Here is a 26,046-nt window from a genome sequence, read left to right as displayed (position 1 = left end):
GAAAGATTATGAAACTACTAGGAAAATGGACATCTGCAAGTTACTGAGAGGAGCCAGTCTGAGACATGTTCTCCATGGACTCAGCCAAGATTCAACAGTGTGACAGATACCAAGAGATGGCATTACATACTGAAATAGGGGCAAGAATACCCTATGGCAAATAAGCCCCACCAATGTCATTTATTGATCAGAAAATCCTTCACAATGATAAGGGAAATAGAACTTCCTTACAAGGTGATAGAACAGCCCCAACGTGGTGACAGCTGTATCAGTGGAGGCATTATGAAGCGCGGTTCTCCAGCAGTGTCTGGTAGTGGGAGGGACTCTTCGGGGCTCATTTTCTAATCCGAGACTCACCAGGAGGGTCAGTAGTGGTTCCTGATGCTCTGGAACTCTATATGGGCCTTTTTCTGGGATTTTTTGATACAACTGCCCTTGTCCCCTCTGCCTCGCCTCCCCAGCTCCCCAGCCACTGCTGCCATTCTGAGGTCAGTTCACATTGTTGGATCACGGCCAGTATCTCAATCCCAAAAACTGAACTCGTGAACATCCTCCTCTCTTATTGTCCTTCCAGTGCAGGCTACTTCTTGGTTTCATTTCTGAGTATAGCCCCTCTGTTCTCTCAGTCTCCCAGCTGTCAAACCACTGAATTATGTTTATATTAACTGCATCCCTAATCCTATTGTATGGCAAAGAATTAACTTAGCTCAAGGAGAAACCAAGCTTTTACCCTTGGCTCCTACAAGTCAGTCTCCAGGCTCTTACAATGCCCTGCCTAAGAAGGCATTTGTTTTTCTGGGGGCTGTGGGCCACACCAGATGATCTAGCAGTATGATTTACAGTGGAGGTTGTGTATCACATGGTATTGGTTTCAACTCCAGAGGGGCTAGAGACCCATGTCAGCCATGCAGGTGGTCAACCACGTCTACATGATCAAGCCCCAGTAGAAGCTGGACACCAAGGGGTAGGTTAGCCTCCCTGGTTGCAGTGCTCCCTGTATGTTGTCACACTTCATGGCCAGGAGGGGCTGACACTGTCGATGACTGCACCAGTACAGGACAACAGCAAGCTCTGCATTTGAAACTCCCTAGATTCTACCCCATGTGCATCTTCCCTTGGCTGACTTTCATCTTTATCTTTCCACTATAATAAACCCCAACAGTGAGCACAGCAAGTCAGTGAGTCCTGGAAGTTTGTCTAGTAAATTATCAAACCTAAGGGTGGTCTTGCTCCCAGCACTTAAACTTGCAATTAGCGCCAGAAATAAGGGCAGTTTTTGGGGTTGGCACTGTGGCACAGCAGGTTAAGCTACCATCTGCAGTGCTGGCATCACATATGAGTACAGTTAGAGTCCTGACTGTTCTATTTCTTATCCACCTCTTTGCTAATGTAGCTGGAAAAAGCAGCAGCAGATGACCCAAGTGCCTGGGTACCTGCAGCTACATGGCAGACCAAATGAAGCTCCTGGCTTCAGCCTGGCCTGGCCTGGCCATTTGGAGAATGAACCAGCAGATGGAAGATTTCCGTCTCTCCCTCTGTCTCTCTGTAATTCTGACTTTCAAATACATAAATATTTGAAGGAAGGAAGGCAAGAAGGCAAGAAGGCAGGAAGGCAGGAAGGCAGGAATGCAGGGTACAAGCAGCCTTTTGGACAATGCCCTAACTGCACTCCCACCTTCGCCAGAACCTACAACAGAGCTGGCACCTGGGGTTGTTTGATCTGTGACAATCTAAAGGGGAGATTAGGGCAGGAGCTAGACAAGGGTCAAATTTTTAATCCAGCATCTAGGATATAGCAATTGCTTAATAATCCCTTTCTATTTTTTTTTAAGATTTGCTTATTTATTTGAAAGTCAGAATGACAGAGAGAGGAGAGACCTAGAGAAAGATCCTCCATCTGCTGGTTCAAACCCTAAATGCCCACAGCAGCAAGGGCTGGACCTGTCCAAAGCCAGATGCTGTCATCAGCAGAAAACTGGATCAGAAGCATAGTGTAGCTGCCAGGCAATTTGATGTTGGATGCCAATTTCCCAAGCAGCAGTTTAACAAACTGTATCACCACACCCAGCCCAATAATTCCTTTTTTTTTTTTTTAGATTTGTTTATTTGGAAGGCAAGGCAATAGAAAGGGGGAGAGACAGAGAGATCTTCTATCATCTGGTTCACTTCCCAAAAATGCCCCCAAAAGGCAGGGCTGAGCCAAGCAGAAGCCAGGAGCTAGGAACTCCAACCCACATGGATGGTTGGGTCCCAAGTACTTAGGCCATCATCCATTGCTTTCCCAGGGTTCTGCATTATAGAAGCAGAACAGCTAGGACTTGAATTGGCACTCCAATATGGGATAATAACATCACAAACAGCAGCTTAACCCACTTTGTAAACCTACTGGCCCCAACAATTCCTTTGTAAATTAATGAAATAGCCATGTGTTCAGCTAAGGCCAAATAGCAAGTGAAATATGTGGCTCAAACATTTCTGTAAGTTTTCTTTAATAAAACTTGCAGAAATATGCAAGTTAACACTGTGATGGAGAAGCAGGAAAAGAAACCTTATCAGTGAAATTTAACAAAGACAAAGCTCAGCTAGGTGGGTGCTGGTTGATGTGAGTGTTATTTCCTCTTACAGTCACCAGTTTCATATAAGAGATTCTGCCTCATGCTCTGGAGTCAAAAAGCACCAATGGGAAGCTTTAGACCTACATATTCAACTGTCCACTGGACCTCTTCTCTTGGGCTCAGACTTGATTCAGTATTATCACGTGGTGCTTATCAGCTTTCCCACCCATAAGCCTCCTCTCTCCAGTGTTCCCTCATCTCAGTGAACAGTTCTCTCATCGGCCCATGATCCCAAACCAGAAAACTGGCTGCCACCCTTGACCCCTCCGTTTCATCCAACTATCACCAACTCCACTTGATTCTTTTTCTAAATATGAGGAATCTGCACACAAATTTCAAGGAAACAGATTTTAAAAGTTTTTTTTGGTGCAAAAATATTTTGAAACCCATGCATAGTTTTTTTCATACTATACATTTCTTGCAAACTTTTTGAAGTTCCCACCCCTACACCCGTATCCTCTCTCTACTCCCAATCTATTTCTTCAGCAGATCACCACCATCTCTCAACAGGCTTACAACTTCTGGCTAGCAGATTTTCTGGTTTTCAACTTCCTGCCTAATTATCTTCTCTTAGTCCCCTCCAATCTGTTCTTTGCACATAACCAGAGTGATTTTTTAAAGTATAGCAGAAATTTTACTTTGTATCTCATCCTTAACAATCACAACAGTCCCCACTGCTCTACACAACCTCTCTCACAGTCTCACCACCTATCCAGCCTTATCATTCACCACTACCTTCATATCTGCGATGCCCCACCTAATCTGTGCTCTGTCTCCTTCCTCATGACCTTAGGCATCTACCCATCCTACTCCTGCCTGGAAAACCACTGCCTTCTTTGCCTAACTAATTCCTACACAGCCATTATGTCAGCTCAGAGTTCGATTCTTCTGGAAAGTATTCTGTAGCATATTGGGTTTCCCAAAGATGGCCACACTCCCTCTCTCATCCCACATACCCTTTGGAGCCCAGAGCTGCCCATGTAAAGGATGCAGCGATCCAGAGTCTGTCATGTTGTGAGGATGCTCTGGTCACATGGAGAGACCATGTGCAGGTGCTCATGTTGATAGATCTCTGCCCAGGTGCCTGTCAGACATGTGAGTGAAGATACTTCCCATGACTCCAGCCCCCAGCCATTTCAGTCCTCCTAGATGAGGTCCCAGGCACAGTGGATCCCAAATTCTTGGTCCACACTTTTTATAAGGAAAATAAACTGGTAATAATATTATGGCACTAGGTTTTGGAGCAGTCTGTTACCCAGTACCAGAAATTGTTCTACCTTCCTTGAGTACCAAGGTGTGGATTAGGCTCCCATTCACCAGATTTCCACGGCATTTTGGACCTTTCCCATCTTGATTTCCTTTCTAAATTCTTGCAACTCACTCATCCCTACCACCCACTTGATATTACATCTGTGGAAGCAAAAAAAAATTTCATTTTTGTATGTAAATCGGTATCCCCAGCACACCACGCAGCAGGCACTGAATTAAAATCCTCAATAAGGCAGTGCCAGGACAGCACCAGAAGGCTTGCCAAAAGCTCACCACCACAGAGACAACCAGTCCAGAACCTGCCCCCAGCAAATCAGATGTGTTGCCTCCTGGTAGGAAGGCACCTCTCATTAGAGTGGGAGTTAGCAAGGCTGAAGCCCAATCCCCATCGTACAACTGTCTTTCACTGTGTGAATTTTTCATCAAAGGAAGACAAGCGCTGCACAGGAAGAGAGAGCCAGATAGCAGAAAGGTTAAGAGGTCAGGGCTGTGCCTCTAGATGGGGAATTATACTGTGAGTTTAGACCACAAAGGGACTCTGGGAGAGAAACAATGTCTGGCTGACCTTTATCTAAGGCCTGGAATTAATTATTAATCATAGAGCCTGACCCAATCTATTGAGGCTCAAGCAGAATACTGATTTCAAAAGTGGCCTTTACAGTGCTTGAAAGATCTAGGGAGAAGGGTCAGAGTGTCACACAGGGGAAATGATGAAAGGAAGATTAATTTACCAAGTAAGAGAAGAGAAAGGAGTCAAGCTTTTATGCAGAGAAACTAGAAGGAAACATAAAAACGTTAAAAACCAAGGAGTTTCATTTTGTTTCCTGATTGGAATTAGGTATAATGGATTAGAAATGTGTCTTGCCATATGGAAAGTTATTACTGTCGGTGCAACAACATTTACATAAATCAGACAAGGGAGGCTGAGTATTGGACTGAAGATTTCTTTAGAAGGAAACTATAAATTCAATTATTTAAAAAAACTATTTTGACAGTAAAGAATGATGCTATGTAACTTTCCTCTCATGTCACCTCCCTGAATTCTTTTTCAAAGCACTTATAAAAAAAGGAAGTAACTAACTGACAAATATAAGAGTGATATAATTTCTACAAGAATCTTTTTTATAATAAAAAGAACTGGGGTCTCATAAAGATTGAAATAGTTCTTTAAAATTGAAAGTAAAAATTTTAGTCATTGTTAAGTATGTAATACATACATAATATAACAGATATATAGGGCTATATAATACAAATTAGTCTCTAAGGGTGTACTTTTGATGTCCAATTTTTTCTGAAAATTAAAAATCTTTGTTTTCTTTTGGACCTGCTTCAAGAATAGCATTAGGAATAATTTTCTGTGTTTGTATCAAGAAGAAAAAAATCTATGCCATCGGTGTATGGTGTTATTACGGTCACTTTCTATTTTAATTCAACTCATCTTAATTAAGTAACTTCCCTCCTCCCAACATTTTCAGACCTATGAGCATGGCAAAATTCTACCACCTAGTGGAAAAATTCTCCACTGTTTAAATACACCTCAGAATTTAGAACACATTAGTTGTTAGTCAGTAGATACACACATACATCACTTTTAAAATGTTCTTTTAAGGGAATGAGCTATTAAAACACATTTAATTAATGGAAAATTGTGTAACTTTCAGTCCCAAAGACTACCGCCATGCTGCCATTTCTGTATAGACAGTAGCAACTAAGCTTTGGGATCTTCTTTCATGTGTCTACTTTTCTGTATTAACTTAGTGTTGATAACATCAAGATCTAGGCATGGGTGGGTGACATCAGCAGGATTTTAATCTCCTGCACGTAGTAAGTGTGATAGATTCACAGCCCTATCTGTCTACGGCAGTCCCTGACACTGGGTCACATCTCTTCTCTTCCCTCAAGTCTCGAACAGGGCCCCCTTCTTTCAGGACATCTGAAGTTGCATTTTTTATACTGAGTAGACAATAATTCTATGTTCATTCATGGGTGTGGATTTTTCAATGCTTTGTTTACTTTGATGACCACATCATAGGCAGTCATCTTAGGGGTCAAAGCCTGCCTTAGAAATGATACAGTAAGGATCTAAGGCAACACAGAAGAGAAGGGAAAGAAAACAGGCTGAAGTCAAAAAGTCAAAAATCACAATAGAATAAAGTATATAAATAAGTATGCCACAAGAATAATTTAAGTACTATCATGGATTATAGACACATAATGTGTATTATAGTTTCTGATCACTCAGATAAGCTGTAGAAATTCACCATATCATCCATCAAATAATCTTGAGTGCAAAGGCAGAATTCCTGGTTAAATAAAACTCTAATGGGGTAGAATTTCTGATCCTAGCACAAAAATCAAAATCCAAGGGTCAGTTAATATGAAGCCAACAAATGTTGAGAAATAGACACAAAAATCAATCAAGATTCAACTAAAGTTGACTGCTAAAACAATTAAAACTAAAAGAGTACAAAGAAAGTAAATATACTAAACAGATATGGAACAAAATTTGGAAAGAGGGAGTGCCAAGTGTGTTATGTGTTAGGAACCAATTATGTGAAAAGAGTTTGGATGTAATTTGGATCATAACAAGCATTGGAGGGTTGGCAAACCATCCACTGCTCTGCTTGTCCCCTACAACTGTTAGTCCAGCACTGCTTATGCACCACAGTAGTAGAAGTATCTATGACACTGCACTCCATTGTAAGTGCTTTATTTGATGGGAAAGAGATGAAAGTCGGAGGGAACCCAAAGGAAACTAAAATGGCCACAGACATGCAATTTGTGAAGACCATCTACAGGAGGTAAAGTTGGGAAATCCGGGAGCAGGCAATTGGCCTATCAGTTAAGACACCCTTGTCCCATATCAGAGTACTTGGGCTTGAGTCCCATCTCCAATCCCTTCTCCAGCTTCCTGCTAAAGCACACCCCAGAGGACAGCAAGGGATGGTTCAAGTATTTGGGTTCCTGCCTCCCACATGGCTGACCTGGATGGAGTTAAAGGCTCCTGCCTTTTGCTTGGTCCAGCTCTACACATTGTGGCATGTGGGAGTCAACCAATGGATGAGAGTTTTCCCTCTCTGCCCATGTCACCCTCACTCCCTCTGAAATGAATTATTTATTTCAAGGAATAATGTGGAAAATAGGATTAAGAGAGAACAAAGCAAAGAAATAAGGACACATGGATGAAATCTACTCATAAAGCTATGATCTTTCAATTTCCTTTCAGAAAGGATGAGAAGGCAACAAAGTAATTAAACCATGAGAAATCATAACACAGAAACTTCCAGAGTCTTGAGTAAAACATAAGAAGGTGCTGTGATACAAGGAATAGAATCCAGCTTTATGAAGAAGAGAAAGCTTGCTGCCTGGTATTTCTCTTTCTAAACTTCATGAGTCAGGCAGTGAGCTGAACCCTGCAGAAAATGCCAGAAACACACAAACTTCTTGTCTGCAATATTCTTATAGTCTCAAAAGCAGGGTGGTTTCATGGAGCTAAACCTGAGAGATGGCCCAAGATCTTGTGGTTGATTTAATGCTTTTCCTCATCGTCTTGAAATCCTTAGCAATTTATAAACAAAGGGCTTCGTTTTTGTTTCTCACCGGGCCCCGCAAATCACCTAGCTGATTCTTCACTAAACTCAGACTGCAAAAAATTTTACTACTGGGGCCAGCACCGTGGCGCATCAAGTAAAGCCTCCGCCTGCAATCCTAGCATCCCACATGGGCACCAGTTTGATTCCAGGCTGCTCCGCTTCCAATCCAGCACCCTGCTAATGTGCGTGGGAAAGCAGTAGAAGATGGTCCAACTTCTTGGGCCCCTGAAACCATGTGAGAGTCCCAGAAGAAGTTCCTGGATCCCGGCTTCTGTTTCAGATAATCCCAGCCCTGGCTGTTGCAGCCATTCAGGGAATGAACAAGCAGATGGAAGACCTTTCTCTCTCTATTCCTCCCTCTCTAACTGTAGCTCTGCCTTGAAAATAAATAAATAAATCTTTTTTTACAAAACAGTATTTTACTACTATTGGCAAATGTCTTTTTGCCACATCTAAAATCACAAACCTGGAGAGCAGAAAGCCAGAACAAGAACAATCCTATCCCTTCCTTTCTCTCCCAGACCCCCTTTCTGTCTTGCCTGCTGAATGAGATGTCCCCCTGCCCTTCCCCCAGTATCTCATGCCAGGACAACAGCCCAAGTGTGAGGAGAATGTGTCCAACAGCAGAGGCTGCCTCATCAGAGTCCACTAAACAATGGATCCTGCACACAGGTCACTGTATGTTAATAAAGTTTTTTGGTCAGTTGACATCTCTAATCTTTCCAGATTTTCTTCTTTTATTTACAATTTCTATTTATATAATGTGAACAAATTTCATGTATTTCATATATACAGGTTTAGGAGCATAGTGATACTTCCCTTCCTCCCACTCATGTTCCTTATCATTTCAATTTTTTTTAAAGATTTTATTGATTTATTTGAGAGGTAGAGTTATAGACAGTGAGAGGAAGAGACAGAGAGAAAGCCCCTCCCTCTGCTGGTTCACTCCCCAAATGGCCACAATGGCCAGAGCTGCGCCAATCCGAAGCCAGGGGCCAGAAGCCTCCTCCCAATCTCCCACGTGGGTGCAGGGGCCCAAGCACCCAGGCCATCTTCTACTGCTTTCCCAGGACACAGCAGAGAGCTGGATTGGAAGAGGAGCAGCCAGGACTAGAACCGGCCCCCATATGGGATGCTATCCTTTCAATTTTCACAATGACATTCTTTCAATTAATTTTATAATGATAAGCTATGTAAAGAATTCAGCAAATAGTAAGAAGAAAAATGCACTGTTCTTCAACAGTAGAGACAAGGGCTATAAACGATAATCAGCTCTCAAAATGTAAATTTTACACATTACATTTTTGTACTCTATTAGTTACCACAGATCAGGGATAACATTTTGAAAGGTAGACTAAGAGGGGGGAGAGAGAGAGAGAAAGAGGGAAGGAGGGGGGCGAGAGGAGAGAGAGAGAGAGAGAGAGAGAGAGAGAGAGAGAAAGAGAGAGAGAAAACGCTTCCATCCACTGGTTCACTCCCCAAATGGCTGCAACAGTCAGAGCTGAGCCAGGCCGAAGCCAGCAGCCTGGAACATTATCCAGATCTTCCACATGAGCCGCAGGGGTCCAAGTATTTGGGACATCATCTGTTGCTTTCTCGGACACATTACAGGGAACTGGACGCGAAGAGGAAAATCCAGGACTCAAACCAGTGCTCGGATACGGCATGCAGGTGTCTCAGTCACCACAATGCACCACAATGCTGGCCCCAATCTTTCCAGATTAAATCACCTTTCTTTATGTGGAATCCATAATCCACACTTGATGAGCAAAGAGATAAATTAGCAAGTAAGAGCAGACCTTCAAGGCCTAGGAGAATTACAGATTTTTTTTTAGATCACCAAACAATATTAGTAAGCAGGAAATTGTAGAAAATAAACACACAGATATGGATCCATTACCATTAGGTGTGGTTCTTGCTCTTTTATTCAGACAGGCCTCCACTCCGGCAGATACTCCAAGGCACTGAGGACTCTGGAATGATTGAGACAGGCATGGGCTCTACCCTCATGGTAGATAAAGCCCAGAGGAAAGGCCAGACGCTATGCTAAACATTTCACAAACACGCACTCTCCTTCCAAGCACATTATGACGTCAATGACTGTCACCCCCATTTTTAGAGAGGAGAAACTCAGATGGAAAGAAGTCGTTTCCTTACAAAAGGCACACAGGTGTGCAGAAACACCTGATTTTAAGCTGATGCCAAGGCTTGCCTGGTACCTAGAAATATTAGGATAGTTCTTCCTGAGGAGATAAAATAAAACTGTTGAGAGGATACGTATGAGAAGACTGGATCTCCAAGGAAACATGGTGAAACAGGTATGCAAAAGGGCTTCCCAGGGCAGGCTGTATGGCTCAGGGGGTAAATCACTGCTTAGGACATCAGCATCCCATAATAGAGTACCTGCCTGGTTAAGTCCCATCCAGGTCCCTGCTAATGTGCCTGGAAAACAGTGAATGATGGCTCAAGTATATGAGTTCCTACCACTCACATGGGAGACCTGGATGGAATTCCTGGCTTCCGGCTTCAGCCCCCAGCTGCTGTGGCCATTTGAGAATAAACCAGTAGATGGAAGAACTGTCTCTCTTTCTCACTTACCGTGTGTGTGTGTGTGTGTGTGTGTGAGAGAGAGAGAGAGAGAGAGAGAGAGACTCTGCCTTTCAAATAAATAAAGAAATCTTGAGAAAAATAAAGCATGTAGAAAAAGAAAGCATGGCTCTCCCAAACAGAAGGTGTGGTATGAAATAAAGCTATTACGATGGACATCTCATGCTGCTAGGATCTTCAAAGCGGGATTTGGGAACTATTAAACATTTTTACTAGGTAGAGCAATGGACCCACATATTTAGAAAGATTATTCTAATGACTTTATGGAATGAAGACTTGAAAGAGACAAACCTAGAATCTGGGAGACTCCAGTGGAAGACTATTATAATCACCTGGACAAAACGCAATTTTAAGAGGCATTGAAGAGGCAATTAGAGCAAAAGAGATTCCAGAGGAAAACAGAGCAGAAGCCCTGGGGTAATGGAAAGAAAACCAAGTGCTCATCCAGAGGTCAAAGGAGTGAAGGGTCATGAAGGAAATGATCGATGATGTGAAAAACAAGTGGTCCATTTAGAAACATTTGAGAACTAGGCATTGAATCTCACAATAGGGTCTTCACCCAAGATAGCTTCAGTCCACAGGTGGAGGTAAAGGGCAGACTGTAGCAGGTGTTTGATGTAGGCAGGTATATGGGATAAAATTGATTATGTTTGTGAGCTGGAAGACCATGCCTTCACTAAGCTCCAGTGTGATCTCATGCCCCTACCTGACCACACCTGTGTGTCCACCTGCCAATCAGACTAATTAACCACTCCCCTTTGGAAGTGGCTTAAAGGCCTGAAACACGGTGGGCTGGCCCTTTGGCCCTTTTTGCCATTATGGACCTTTGTTGCCCCATGCCTTCCGGTCTCATGGCCTTCATGCAGCGGTGATAAGCTGTTAATAGCTGCTCAGAACCAAACACTTGCTGCATGTGGCTTTGGGCCTGCTTTCTGCTTGGTAAGGATTCCAACTTAATTTCCAGACTTTCCCTTCTCTCTTAGATTAGATTAATGCCCTCACTCTCCTATGCATTTCTCTCACTGAATAAAAAGCTTAAAACTCATCATGTTGCTTGGTTTATTTGTGCCAGTATTCAGAAGTCTTCTCTGAATATGTGGCAAGAGCCCACATGGCTCATTAATATTTTGGATTATTAATAAGCAGATCAATAACAGGTTGAAGAACGGGTGGGAAATTAAACACTAAGAAGCAGTGAGTGCAACCTACCATTTTGAGGAGTCCAGACACAACAAAGTGTAAGAAAAAGATAGTGGCTGGTAGAAGAGAAAGTTTTATCAGAATGAAGCAGACTTACATGGGTATCAACAGCAAAAGGGGAGCTAGTGGAAAGGAACTAATTGACCAGAAAGGTTATGGTCCCAGGAGATTGGAATCAAGGGTAGAGGGCAGATTTTCAAAGGCAGTTCACCTGGAGCTGAGTGTTGAGGAAAGACTAAAGGCAGAGTTGTGAGAGTATTCAGTTCTACAGAAAGGAGCCCTCCTGGCGGCTTCAGTAGGCTCTCTGAAGATAGCATTACCAACTGTCCCAGTTCACCTGGGATGGAGGCTTCCCAGGACAACGCTCAGCTTATGGTCTGCTCTGGGAGTTGACCTCCTCCCCCTAAAGCTTTCTGGCTCTGATCCTCTGGGCTGCAAAATCACGCATTAACCATGCCTTCTTTCTTATCCTGCCATTGTGTGACAGGCTTGTCTTCCAGCTTAAGGGTAAGTCCCCTGAGGAAAGCACACCCACGGGTTAAAGACCCCAGAGCTAAAGAAGTCCTATTGCTTCATGAGAAATACTCCCCAGCAGGGGCCTTTGAACCAGGAGCAGACAAACCCTTCCAAAGAAATTTCTGAACGCAAAACAGCTATCAGTCCCTCGCTAAGGCCAGCAGGAAACCTCTCCTTGGCCTCAGACTCTGCTTTCCCCTTCTTTCTGCAAATAACAAAAATAACAGTCACTGTCAATAATTGTGTACTTACCAAGTGTTAGGCATCCATTTGTTCAATCTCCACATCAAGCTGGTGAGGCAGCACTATGTCCGCAGTATAGTTAGGCAACCAAGGCTCAGGAAAGGTAGATAACTTAGCCAAGGCAGACAGGTTGTGAACAGCACAGCCAGATTCAAAAGCAGGTGCTTCAAGGCCAAAGTCCACGGTTTTCAGCACCATCAGTCTGTCTTCCGGCCTAGTGACCAGTTTCCCCATGCAACATTCACGGAACCTTCAGTATCTCACACACATCTCTCACCTTTCGTTGAAAATGACATCCTTCCTCCTGAAATAAAAAGCTGCCACCGGATGGCCGCTCTGGCCGGAGCTGTGCTGATCCAAAGCCAGGAGTCAGGAGCTTCTTCTGGGTCTCCCATGCAGGTGTAGGGGCCCAAGCATTTGGGCCATCCTCTACTGCTTTCCCAGGCTATAGCAGAGCTGGATCAGAAGAGGAGCAGCCGGGACACAAACCAGCGTGCATATGGGATGCCAGTGCCGCGGGCAGAGGCTTAGCCTACTTTGCCATAGCACTGGCTCCTTCAGAGGTTGCTAATGTCTTTTGCAATCGCTACCTTTTTCTAGGAAACTATTTTTGTAAGTTTTGTAGGAAACTATTTTTGAGTCCCTAAATGGAATTTACAGTAACTTAGAAGTTAACCCCAACTCATCAATATTTTTTAAAGATCTATTTATTTGAAATAGAGTTACAGAGACAGGTGGAGACAAAGAGAGAGAAAGAGATCTTCCAGGCCGGCGCCATGGCTCACTAAGCTAATCCTCCGCCTTGCGGCGCTGGCACACAGGGTTCTAGTCCCGGTCGGGGCGCCGGATTCTGCCCCGGTTGCCCCCCTTCCAGGCCAGCTCTCTGCTGTGGCCAGGGAGTGCAATGGAGGATGGCCCAAGTCCTTGGGCCCTGCACCCCGTGGGAGACCAGGAGAAGTACCTGGCTCCTGCCTTCGGATCAGCACGGTGCGCCGGCCGCGGCGGCCATTGGAGGGTGAACCAGCGGCAAAGGAAGACCTTTCTCTCTGTCTCTCTCTCTCACTGTCCACTCTGCCTGTCAATAAATAAATAAAAAAGAGAGATCTTCCATCCACTAGTTCATTCCCCAAATGGCCACAACGGCCAGAGCTGAGCTGAACTGAAGCCAGGAGCTCCTTCCAGGTCTCCCACGTGGGCACAGGGGCCCAGATTCTCGGGCCATCTTCCAGTGCTTTCCCAGATGCAATAGCAGGCAGCTGGACTGGAAGTGGAGGAGCCAGGACTGGATCTGGTGCCCATATGGGATGCTGGTGCTGCAGGCTGGAGCTTTAACCTGCTGCACCACAGCGCCGGCCCCCAAACTCATCAATATTAAAGAAATCTGCTAAGTTGGCAGGTAGGGGGAGATGCAGAATAAGAGTGTAATCTGGAAATATTTAAGATTATTTTATGGCATGAAAGCTTAGACATGGTTAGCATTTGAGAAGCCATGATGAAAGTAGTAATCATTTTTTTCTTTTGTTTGGTCTGCTCCATTTGTTCATCAGAAAATAAATGCTCTGCAACTGCAGCATGCCACATTCAGAAAAAACATTCCTGGGGCTGGCGCCACGGCGCACTAGGTTGGTCCTCTGCCTGCAGCGCCAGCATTCCATATGGGCACCGGGTTCTGGTCTCAGTTGCTCCTCTTCCAGTCCAGCTCTCTGCTGTGGCCTGGGAAGGCGGTGGAGGATGGCCCAGGTGCTTGGGCCCCTGCACCTACATGGGAGACCGAGAAAAGACACCTGGCTGCTGGCTTTGGATCGGCATAGCTCCGGCCATTGCAGCCATTTAGGGTGTGAACCATCGGATGGAAGACCTTTCTCTTTGTCTCTCTCACTGTTTGTAACTCTACCTGTCAAATAAATAAATAAAAAATCTTTAAAAAAAATAAAAAACATTCTTTATGGATTAAGCTTATTACAATTTCTGTCTTTGAGGATTCATGCATGAATAATGAATTATGCTTTAAAATTTAAAAGAGATCAAGAGTTAAAGGATGCCAAGAAATAAAGAAAAAGTGGGGTCATGCCATCCTCATCCTAAATTCAGTCCTGACTCTCACAGTCTATTCGCTGTTCACCTATTAGACACATGAGAAGACTTGAGACACTTCAGCCCTACAGGCAGGCTCTATATTTCATACCATGGCTGCTTTCTCTACCCTCACACACCTTCCCAGCATACTGTCCACATTGCTGGCCAAAAAGCAAATGTCTATGGAAAAATGCCCACATGTTCTATTAGCAATATCAACCTTCAAGGGAAAAAAATAGATAATAAGTGAAATAAAAGTAAAAGTTTCCTTTCCTTCTGACCAATTATGTGACTTCTTATAGGTCATGCTTGATATCTCTTAGGTAGTGAGAGAAATTCAGTGAGAGAAATTCAGTGATAACACAAGTTTTGTCCCAATGGACATTTTTGCAAAGAAAGAAAATGCAACTGCAATTTTTATTCTCATCACTGTTGTAAGGGTCATTCTACATTGCATGAGAACTAAGTGAGTCATGGCTTACTCTACTGCTTTGCATTGCTTCTCACATGGGAAGAATAAATCACTTGCCTCTGTTCATGGTCCATTTATATTGCTGACTTCAGTTGATTAATTGCTGAATATTTTGATATTGACTATATTTTAAATTCTACTAGCCCTGAGGAGTAGCATTGTTTCTAAGTCACTTACAGCTGTTACGTCAAAGGGCAAAGACACCTGACCACTCCTAGACTTCATTCTCAATCCTTAGGGAGCATCTGCCCTCTCCTGTTGAGGGACCTACAAAACATCCTCAGTGAGACACTCAGGACAGGATGCCCCTCACAGGAGACTGGATGGATCCTGGCATAGCTGAGGGGAAGGGGCTCAGGTGGAGCTTAAGCCAAGCACAACTGAGGAGGTCAGGACATGGGAGACAGAAGGTAAGGGAACGGGAAATGGGAAAACTAAGACAGGCAAAGGCAGAAGTGGGTGACCACATTCTTTTGAAGATGTTTGTGATTATTTGTGTTGCCTGATATTAAAGTGGTCAGATGGCCCCCTTCTTTCATATCCAACAGACATTCATTTAATCTTTTAGTGACTTGTACATAATACAGAGGCTGAAGGGCTTCCTACCAACTTCCCTGCTCCCACCAGCAATACCATGCTCCACATAACAGAGGAAAATCCTAAAAGTCAGGGAGGTAAAGGAACATGCTCCAGCTGGCACTGTGGCTAGCAAGTTAAGCTGCCACCAGCAGTGCCGGCTTCCCATATGGGCACTGGTTCAAGTCCCAGCTGTTCCATTTCAGATCCAGCTCTTTGCTATTGCACCTGGTAAAGCAGCAGAAGATGGCCCAAATGCTTGCCACCCTGCACCCACCTGGGAGACCTGGAGGAAGCTCCTGGCTCCTAACTTTGGCCTGGCCCAGCCCCAGCCATTGTGTGTATTTGGGGAGTGAAACAGCAGATGGAAGATCTCTCTGTCTCTCCTCTCTCTATTGTAACTCTGCCTTTCAAATAAATAATCTTAAAAGAAAAAAAAAAAAGAAAATGCTCAAGACAACAGGGTTACTTGTATATGGATCCAGAATCCAACTCAGGTTACTCCAAACTCATTATTTGTCCAGGCACTTGACTGACCACCATAACCATCATAGCAGCTGTTTTAGAACAAGAATTGTCAATCCCACCCTCACCTGCTAGGTCAAGACCTCTGAGGGCATGGAGAACTGCTGTCTCCAGATTATGGTTCCAGATCATTACTAAGGTCTTAAATTTGTCTCTTGTATGACTGGATAAGCAGCTGTTTGGAGAGGAGACCACACCTTTCCTCCCCATGGGTCCTCTGCAGTGTCCAGCACAGCACAGCCCCGCCCACACTACTGGACACAGCATGTATTTGTTAAATGCATTCCATTTCTCCAGTATTTTTATCAATTTTTAAAAAATTATTCTCATCTTGATCATAAGTAGCATTTTGGTAATATTTTCAATAATATTTCTCCTATTGTAAAAATTCATTTCAGTAATATTTCCCTATAAAACTTACTGAAATGTTTTTATTTTTACCAAATAAGAGGTTCCAAAGGTTCCAAAGAGAACACTTTCATATTTCTTTTTTACAAGAAAGATATATTTTTATTTATTGGAAAGACAGAGTTACAGAGAGAGAGGAAGAGACAGAGACAAAGAGAGAGATCATCCATCCACTGGTTTACTTCCTAAACGGCCACACCAAGAGCCAGGAACTCCAATGTGGCAAGGCCCCAAGTACTTGGTCCATCTTCCACTGCCTTCCCAGGTGCATTAGCAGGAAGGTGGATCAGAAGTAGAGCAGCCGGGACTCTGACTGGCACTCATGTGGGATGCAGGCATTGCAGGCAGCAGCTTAACCTGCTGCACCACAAAGCTGGCTCCCATCATCGCCATGTTCTGTTGTTATGAAATCTACTTCCTGACTCTGTAGAAAGACAGCTTCCAGTCCTAAGGCTCTTTCTTCTTTTCATAGCCCCTTTTGGACAAAGTCATTCACAGAGGAAACAGATTATCAGACTTTTCTGATGATCTAGTGTCGCTCCCCGTCTTCGTGGAGGAACGACACAGGACCCTGCGCTGTTCTTTTGTCTGCTCGGCCTTCCCCGGGTTTGCTGCTGGTTCTTCCCGGGTTGGCTACCGTCCCTCCACCTCTGTGGAAGGGCGGTTCCCCCTGCCACCTTCCCCACTTCCGCGGGGGAGCGGCACACCGCCGGCCGGCTCTCTCGGGGGCTGCACAGGTGTTCCTTCAGATAGATGTTCCCCTTAGATGTTCCTCGTGCATGCTGTCTCTCTCCTCCTTTATAGTCCTCCTCCACCAATCCCAACTCGGCTGCCCACACGCCGAGCACGCTGCTCTCCTCCAATCAGGAGCAGGATCATCTCCTGGAGGTCATCACTCAAGTTGGCAAGAGGCAGCTGCGGAGAAGCTGTTTTCTCCTCTCCCAGCGCCATATTGTGGGAGAGCAGATGCATAGAATAAGTCTTAATTCCAGTAACTCAGTCCAGTCCGGGTTGCTCCCCACAATTCTAGTTCTTTTGCTAATCCTTCTCTACTAAATATAAATAAAGTCATTATTTTTACTGGAATAAAATTATTTTTTTTTACAGGCAGAGTGGACAGTGAGAGAGAGAGAGAGAGACAGAGAGAAAGGTCTTCCTTTGCTGTTGGTTCACCCTCCAATGGCCGGCGCACCGCGCTGATCCGAAGCCAGGAGCCAGGTGCTTCTCCTGGTCTCCCATGCGGGTGCAGGGCCCAAGCACTTGGGCCATCCTCCACTGCCTTCCCAGGTCACAGCAGAGCGCTGGCCTGGAAGAGGAGCAACTGGGACAGAATCCAGTGCCCCAACCGGGACTAGAACCCAGTGTGCCAGCGCCACTAGGCGGAGGATTAGCCTATTGAGCCGCGGCGCCGGCCAAGGAATAAAATTATTTTATACACCATGGCTCAAGGAGAATTGGTTTTTATTAAAAATTTTCTAAGTAATAAAAATTGATTTTAACATGATGTTTTGTGCAATATTATATACTGAGATATCTCAGTTGGTTCAAATGATAAGCACACCAAAATTCTTCCCATTCCTGTCAGCTGTTGTTAGCAAGACCAAAGCAATTGTTTTGTGCTACTTTTAAACTTCTTGGTTGGCTTTGTTCTTATCCAAGAACCTTACTTTGGATATTGGTGTCCACTGACAGTGTGGATGGATGAGCCTGGCCTATTCCTGGAGCTCAGTGGCCAAGCTAGCAAGCGAGGGCCTCCTCGTGCCAGGTAGCTCCGTGCCCTAGGAGCCAGCAGGAGTGGCAGTGGAGTGTGATGGGCAGGGCTGGATCAGGCTTACCTATACACGGCAACTTGCCCACTATATGGTAGATAAAAGATTTTTCTATGACTCCCATGCTTTCTACATGTATTTATTTATTACTGTATCTTTGTCATGTATTTTGTACCTTGTTTGTTGTGCCAAAACAAAGCATGTTCCAAATACTCCAAAAACAGGATTTTGTACTGTAGCTTAGCAAACACCACAACTCAATCAGATTTTTTTTCCAAAATAATCAGTAGGCTGCTGATGGATTTATATAACTACACATTTCCTTTGTCCCACATCTGAATGTGAGCACCTGCTAAGTAGGATGATTTACAGACTAGGAGCTCAGTAAACATCACTTGAATTAACAATCTGGTCTTTCTCTTTTGACCCTTGGCCCCACTCCACCCACAAAACTACTGCTCACGTTTTCTCTGGTAAGCACCAGATGGCAAACCAGCTCTGAATCCCACTCATCACTGCCCCTAGAGAAATAGGTCGACATCTAATCAGCCCAGAGCAGAAGCGCCGTTATTGAAAACAATGACCACCTGGCTCCCTTCAACACCGAGTGGAGCTCAGTGAATTCCTTGGACATTCATAGGAATTTTCTAAGCTGCATGAGACATAATGAACCACACTGGCATGGTGAACTCATGCTAGTGACAATGTCCCTTTTGTGAGGAAAGTTGTACCTACGCAGCTCAATTCTGTTGCTTTCTGAGGATCCTCCTTCATGCTACCCACCCACCCCTCCCCTGATTAAATCTCACCCTACCAGAAGGTGAGGCTGTGAGAAGTGTTCTCCCCAAACCTGCTTGCCTTGGAGTTGCTTCCTTCCCTGCTTGCCACAGGTGGGCCCAGGCCTGGCTCTCTGCTCAGAAAATCTGCTGCCTTGAAGAAGTGACTTGCTCAGCCCTCAGGTGTTAGCAGTTGCTCTCGCAAAATCACCTCTGTGGTTCTGTTCCGGGTCCAGCAGGTTGAGTCGCTTACGATCTTGTTGATTTTCTTCAGATCATCTATGTCCCTTCCCTCAGCTGTTAATCTTCTCGATGTGTTGCCCGTCCTGTTTCCTGTTTAGACTTCAAAATGGAAAACAGTGTCACCTGGGTTTCCAGTGAGCTCCGCTGGAAAGCAGCAGAGCCCTGGTGCACAGCTGTGCGCGGAAAGCCACCCTTGGCCAATTCCCTGTTCCCAAATCCCCGGGTCCTAGGGGCCAGGAGAGAAACTGGTGAAGATTGAAGCTGCCTATCAAGGGAGCTATTTTTACAACCTCGTAGTGCCAGCCTGGAGTCCCGTTGGCAGCTCCACATGGATTTTGACTGACAAACTGGATCATCGTGAGCAACCAAAGGAAACTGCCAGTGTGTCTGATTATCTCCCCAGAAGTGATTGTGGCAGTGTCTCATTTGTACAGCCATTCTCAGAGAAGGATTTATCCTCATCATTGGGGAAATGACACCCTTTGAGTTCCAGCCTATTTTGACCTAAGTCTGTTGGCTCTGAATTATCAGTCCATAATGAATGTATAATAATTCTCCTCAGACCACTCCTGAGCCAAGAGGCACAATATTTTCCAGAGTCCTCGGCAAAACAGTCAAGTGAGGGAATGGAACATTTGGAGAAGATCCGTTTACCAGAGTTAAAATTTTCAAGAACTGCAGAACAAAATCATTGCTTCCTATTCGAGCTCCTTATCATTTCCATTTCAAGGTTTATCTGAGAACATCTTTCAGGGGCTAGTAGTGTTGATAATAGGCTGGCTACTGGGCTCAGCTGATAAATGAACATGGGACGTTCACACGCCAGTAGTTGCTTCTCCCTGGAGTTAGAAAAGTTATGTTGGTTAAAATATGGTCCAAGATGTGAGTGTTGGAGTCAGCTGCAGTGCTGGGCAGAGAGAACGCTTGCTTCTGGGGAAAGTGTGAAGCTGAAGTCAGCACATCTGAAACAGGTGACATCATCTCTCCCCCAGGAAATGTCTCTCCCACGTGAGTACAATCTCAGAATGTTTGCAGGCAAGAAAGGGCAGAAGAAATGACAGCTTGATGCATTCAGGCAAAAGCGGCCCTCTCCCTCTCAGACTCCTTCTGCCCTTAAATGACCTCAGGAAAAAAAAAATCAAAGTAATTCCTGATGATTGTGTGCAGGGTTCAGTGAGAAAAGTGGCGGGCTCAGTGGGGGGTAGGAACAACATGCAGAAGGGGTAGAAACACCATGCACCTGCCCCTCATCCCAGGCAGGGAGGAAGGTGGCCCGACAGCTCAGAGGACCCCTTGACTGAGCAGCTGGTATGGGAAAGGCTTCACATCCCGATTCCTTTTCTGGGGCCTGGTGTAAGAATTGAATTCTGGGATGATGCACACGTTAGAAAATCTAAGAGGGAGTGAAAAACCTGAATTTAATGGAGCAATGCAATGCATGTAGTAGATGAAGAAAACTTAGGAGTAAATAGACTAAGCTGCTTACCATTGGCAGTTTGGGGGGCCCAGTGGGAAATCAAAGTGTTTTGGAAATGTTTAGCAAACATGCTTGTGACTCCCAGCCCCATGGGCGTATGCAGTGGGCTTGGTCCCAGGAACCCTGTCCCTGGGCCGTAGAGTTTATTAGAGGCATTCTGTGTCTCCCTGTCTCTCAGGGTAAGCATCAGCTGCCAGAAAGCAAGGACACGTTCCAACCGCAAAGCCAAACAATGAGCTACAAAGTGAATGCATGCAAGCGATGAAAACTGTGCCAGTGCTACTTACTTACTTATCAGAAAGATGGCAAAGGAAACCAGCACTGGGCTGACAGCACCATCAGCAGCCCCATGAAGAGCACACTCCAGCTTTCGCTCCCTGAGTTTGAGCCAAACTCTGGGCTTTTCTCTTCTAGAGCAAATAGGAAACAAACAGAACACAATGACATACATGTCGTCAACAGAACTGAACAGTACCAGTACCCTACTGTTGGACATGAGCCACGGACACACCGTTTCCCTCTGACAAGCCTGGAACGTGACTTATGCTTTAGGAATGTCTTTGGGCCAGGAGCAGTTTGTGAACTCTCAACCTTCTTCTACATTGGTGCACAAAGAATAAGCATGGCTAGGCTAATCCTGACACCTGTCTAGAAAGTTCTTTGAAGGCTCTTAGCACTGAAGTAGCAAGGAATGGATTTTTCTTGGGAAAAGGAATGAGGAAGTTGAAGGTTGAACATCTCCCAGAAAATTCCTTTTATTTCAGGAATAATCACTTCTGTCTACATCCATGTAACAAAAGTGGCCCTGCTGTGGTTTGGCTTCTTAAAACTGTTTTCAGGATGGGTGTGCTTTGGAAGCAAGATTCTTTTCAATGTTTTGCCACTGAGCTGGGGCTACAACTATGCGCAAACAATAGTCTGGTTCCCCAAAGTCATGAATTGTCTGACATTACTCACCATTTTGTGAGGTCTTGGGGCCTACTGACACCTAGATTAAAATGAATAAGAAGTAGAGAAATCTGGGGGAGTGGAGTAGATTGAATTACTTTTGGATGCCCCCCTACTTTGAATTGTTCTCACTCACGGTGCTCCTTCATTATGGATAGCTGGGTGACTTACAACCTATGCCTTCTAAGTACATCCCACATCCCCCTTAATAGCGTTTGCTTCCCAACCGAAAAAGTTCAGGCTGACTCAAACACCTATTTTATTGGAACTGACTGCAATAAAGACAAATGAAAACCTGAACCCATTAAATGAAAATAAAAGTAATAATTCAAAAAGGATTTAAAGGGGAAACATAGATATGAAAACCAGGAAAACAAGTTTAGCAGGAATGGATATAAACAAATGACAAGGAGGTAATTAACACCTGTGTTTGGATATTGGTGTGTAAGCTAGAAAGGAGGCTCATACTGAGATGATGAAACTCATTTATAATATTTAGGAGGCAAGATACAGTCTTCAGTGGATTCCCTCTCACCCCTTTTTCTAACCCTTTAATTGGACAATTTGTAAGTAGAAAATGATGATGACTTTTTTTTGTCCAACATAATTTAAATATTTTAAGAACTGGGTGAACACGTTAAGCATGTTTTCAACAATCTGCTATGGAGCAAGACCCCTAGGGGAAGCGGCACCATCAATGACCCGCTGTTCCCACCAGGGAGGCCCACCCCTTTCTAGGCACAGGAAGTCGCAGCATTCTTGAAGATAAGAGTTCAAAGGTGACTTAGGAGCCAAGGAAAGCCATAATACCACCAAGAATTCCGAGAAAAAAAGCAAGAATTGCCCAACAATCGACAGCATTTCCAGTGTCAGGCCATGCCTAATGCCAAGCCGCTGCCCATCACACCCACACATCCCATCGGCCTTTGCTTTTTCCAGGCAGCCTTGAGCAAGGAAGCCCACTAAGCCTTCCACGGCACACATGGGACAGAGGTTCCGTTTGTTTAAGTCGTTTATGGAATCCACAACACAAAGCTCCCTGTCTTCGTAAAGCTCACAAGAACCAGTGTCCTGGGAAGCGTGATTCATTGTCCCTGCAAGAAAACACTGACATGAAAAGTAAGAGGCTGGGTAGGCATCTGGGGAGGGAACCAGTAGAAGAATGATATCTCTGTCTCTGTCTCCCCCTTCCAATTAAATAAAAAATAAAACAGACAAATAAAATAAAACAAAACACTAGAGCCTGATAAAACACAGCCAGCAGCACGCTGACCAGGTAAATAACCAATCACAAACCCTATTTTCAACTGAAGGTCTTGGAAATGTTTGCTTATCCAGAAGAAAATGTTTCCTTCTAGGGACAACTCTGTAATCATCCTTTTTGCTTTGCCTGCCAGGAAGCTCAGGCTTCAACAATAGTCACTCTTGGTGCCCTGCCTGTCTGCATTTGCTCTTTCTCCTCAGAGTTTTCAGTTTTGTCTGTATTTCCCCTGGACTGGTTTGGTGGTTTTTTTTTTTTTTCAATTAATTTTTACTTTTTTTTCTCTTTGATTATATTGTTTATATTCTGGCAAGATGCCTCAAATCTTTTAGGCAAAACTGGATATAAATATATTGAAAGACAAAATTAAGCTTTCAGCCTTTGGGCATAAAGATTCTCAGAGGGAAAAAAAAAAACTTACTGTGTACAATTCTCATTGCCCAAGGCTTTAATTCAAAGCTGTAATTTTTATATTCTCCGTCAGTAGAGTGTCTGAGTCCTTTTTTTTTTTTTTTAAGATTTATTTATTTGAAAGGCAGAGTTAAGGAGAGGCAGAAGCAAAAAGAGAGAGACATCTTCCACCTGCCGGTTCAGTCCCCAAATGGCTGCAAAGGCCAGAGCTGGGCCAATCCAAAGCGAGGTGCCTGGAGCTTCTTTTGGGTGTCCCACATGGGTGTGGGGGCCCAAGGACTTGGGCCATCTTCTGCTGCTTTGCCAGGCACATCAGCAGGAAGCTGGATCAAAGTAGAGCAGCAGGGACGTGAACCGCTGTCCATATGGGATGCTGGCACTGCAGGCAGAGGATTTTACCTGCAGCGCTGATCCCAGTATCTGAGCCCCTATTTCAACAGATGCTGGCTGTGAGTCTCCAAGACAAAATCCTAGCAACCTTCGATGCCATAGAGAGGAACCCTGCTGGACTCCAAGGTCTCTCAGGTCTCTTCCATCTGGGTGTCCCACAGACTGAGGTCATTTGTAACACATTTGTAACATTTCCGGTAATATTCTCTAACAACAACATGACTTTAGGTAAACTGAAAAACACAAATACATTAAAAAGGTTTGTAGGAAGACATGTCTCTGACACAAGAAAGAATGCATGACCATGTAATTATATGCAAAGAGGGTTCTGGAAAAACAATTCTAGCTACTGTAAAAGCCTGAGTCTTTTCATACAACATCTTTTCATGCAACAAGTCTAATATGTTTCTGGACCTAGGAAGGATTTTAGACATGCTCTAGTCTAGCCCCATCCTTTCCACAGATGCAGGAATTGACACTCAGAGAGATAAATGACCAAGATTCGTTTGTTGCAGAGTGAAACTGGCCTGTTGTTCAGAGCTCAGTGGATCCTCCCCAATACTGCCTTTCCTTTCCACACCCCTCCTCATCCTCTTTCAAGACAACTGGAATATCACCTCCCCTGAGCAGAGATAATCTACCTCCTTTGTGTCCTGGCTGGAGCCTGCATGCTCTTCTATCAGAACATTGATGGTATTTTATTACCTTCATTAGCTTACAGATTTGATTTCCCCAATAAACTGCAAACTCCACAGGGCAGGGACCATTTCTGTTCGGCAAATGCTCAGTGCCAGGTTAGGAAGTGTACTTGAGGGCCACTATTATGGCCCAGCCGGTCAAGCTGTGGCCCGCAATGCCAGAGCCCATAAACCCCATATCGTTGCACCGGTTTGAGTCCTAGTTTTTCTGCTTCCTATTCAGCCCCCTGCTAATGTGCCTGAGAAGGCAGCAGGAGATGGCCCAAGCACCTGGAGCCCTGCCACCCGCGTGGGGGACTCAGATGGAGATCCTGGCTCCCGGCTTTGGTCTGACGTAGACTCCACTGTTTTGCATCTGGAGGAATCAGCAGATGGAACATCTTTTTCTCTCTGTTTCCCCGTCTCTCTCCATCACTTTGCCTTTCAAATAAATAAAATAAACCTTTACCAGAAACAGTGAACTTGAACACTTAACGTATTTATTTCAGATTTAAACATCAAAATTTCCCAAAGGATTGGAGTCAGCTAACAAGTACACCAACAGAAATAAGACGGAGGGTAGAAATCCTCATTCGATGGCCATTTGGACTCCTGTGAAGTCAGTGCAATGAATATTTTTCCTGCCTATAGGTGGCGACAGGTGTTTACTTTCTCCCACCATGTTTACAAAATGTCCTCTAATGCCCAGCCATGGAATAGAGAGAAAGATATTTAGAGTTAGGAGAAACCAAAGTCAGGGGGGAAAATGGAGTTGGGGGCACATCTGTAGACTATCTGGGAGAATCACTCATCATGAACTATACAGCTTCCACTGTACTCTAAAAGACTGAAAACACAGAGGTTGAGAGTAGAATAGAGGCTACCAGATGTTAGGGAGGGGAAGGAAGGTGGGGGTAGGGAGAAGTCGGTCAATGGGTAAAGCTGTGGTAAGCAGGAGGATTAATTCTGGTGTTCTCGTCTCACTAGGGTGATCATAGTTAACAGCTGGAAGAGAGGCTTTTGAAGGCTCTCACCGTAAAGAAATGATCAATGTTTAATGTGATGGATGTACTAAAATTACCTTGCTTTGATCACCTCACAGTGTACACATCTATCCAAACATCATGTTGTACCTCATAAGCATGTGCAATTAGTATGTGTCAATCAAGTGTAAAAAAAAAGTATTAAAACCTAGAAATTTTCAGTGATGCTTAAAACAAGCTAGTTCTTATGAAAAATGAGTCCCCAAAACTCTAGCTAACAAAACACAGTGACCTTAACAAGTTATGTTCTTTCAGAGTTAAAACTAAAACAAGTGTTCCAGTTATCCTGAAATTTTATTTCACAAGAACACACAATTCCCTGTGTATTTTAAATATTAGGTAGCATTTTTGATATTAATAGTACTGAATTCCAAATATACTTTATGGAGCATGCCTAAGGGAATGACTTGATGTAACAATAAAAAAGAAGAGGTGGGGTGGGCATTTAGTGCAGTGGATGAAATTCCACTTGGGACCCCCTCTCCATCAGAGTGCCTGGGTTTGAGTCCTGGCTCCACCTATAAGTCCAGCTTCCTCCTAATGCAGACCCTGGGAGGAAATGGGTGAAGGATCAACTACTTGGGCTCCTGCCACCCATATGGGAGACCTTGGCTCCTTGCTTTGGCCTGGCCCAGCCTCAGGAGTTATGGGCATTTGGGAAGTAAACCAGTAGGTGGGAGACCTCTGTCTGTCTTCATATCTCTTCTTTTATAAATAAAATTCAATAAAAAGCAGCACAAGATAGAATAAAAGAGCATTAGAAATCAATCAGTTCTTATCCTTTAAAGCCCAGACGAAGGTCCCAATGTGTTGATACATGGCCACAAATTTCCCAACAGATCTTCTAAGAGTGTTTTCTATTTAGCATCATGTTGTACTTTATTATCTCCAACATTAGCGTTTGACCAGGAATGCAGGTTGTATGTCACCTCGTAGGATTATCATTGCAAA

General features: G+C 44.3%; 1 protein-coding gene across 2 annotated transcripts in view; it reads right to left on the bottom strand.

Moving 5' to 3' along the window:
* Positions 1-1,492: 1,492 nt before the first annotated feature.
* The window catches only part of LOC127491653 (interferon-related developmental regulator 1), an 80,571-nt gene continuing 56,017 nt past the window's right edge, over positions 1,493-26,046 (bottom strand). The window contains exons 2-3 of one of the 2 annotated variants that reach the window (XR_011387414.1): positions 20,657-20,775; positions 1,493-18,987 (exon numbers count right to left, since the gene is read on the bottom strand). Coding sequence is in view for 1 of the 2 variants with exons in the window: in XM_070071248.1 (XP_069927349.1) it covers positions 18,939-18,987; positions 20,653-20,775 (172 nt within the window). In the remaining variant the exon portion in view is untranslated. Of the gene's footprint in view, positions 18,988-20,652; positions 20,776-26,046 lie in introns of both variants that reach the window. The other variant, XM_070071248.1, reaches the window with a different exon arrangement.

The sequence above is a fragment of the Oryctolagus cuniculus genome, chromosome 3, assembly GCF_964237555.1.
Source record: "Oryctolagus cuniculus chromosome 3, mOryCun1.1, whole genome shotgun sequence".
Classification (NCBI taxonomy): Eukaryota; Metazoa; Chordata; class Mammalia; order Lagomorpha; family Leporidae; genus Oryctolagus; species Oryctolagus cuniculus.
The sequence above is the reverse complement of the archived record's forward strand: the minus strand, read 5'-3'. Positions and strand labels throughout refer to the sequence as shown.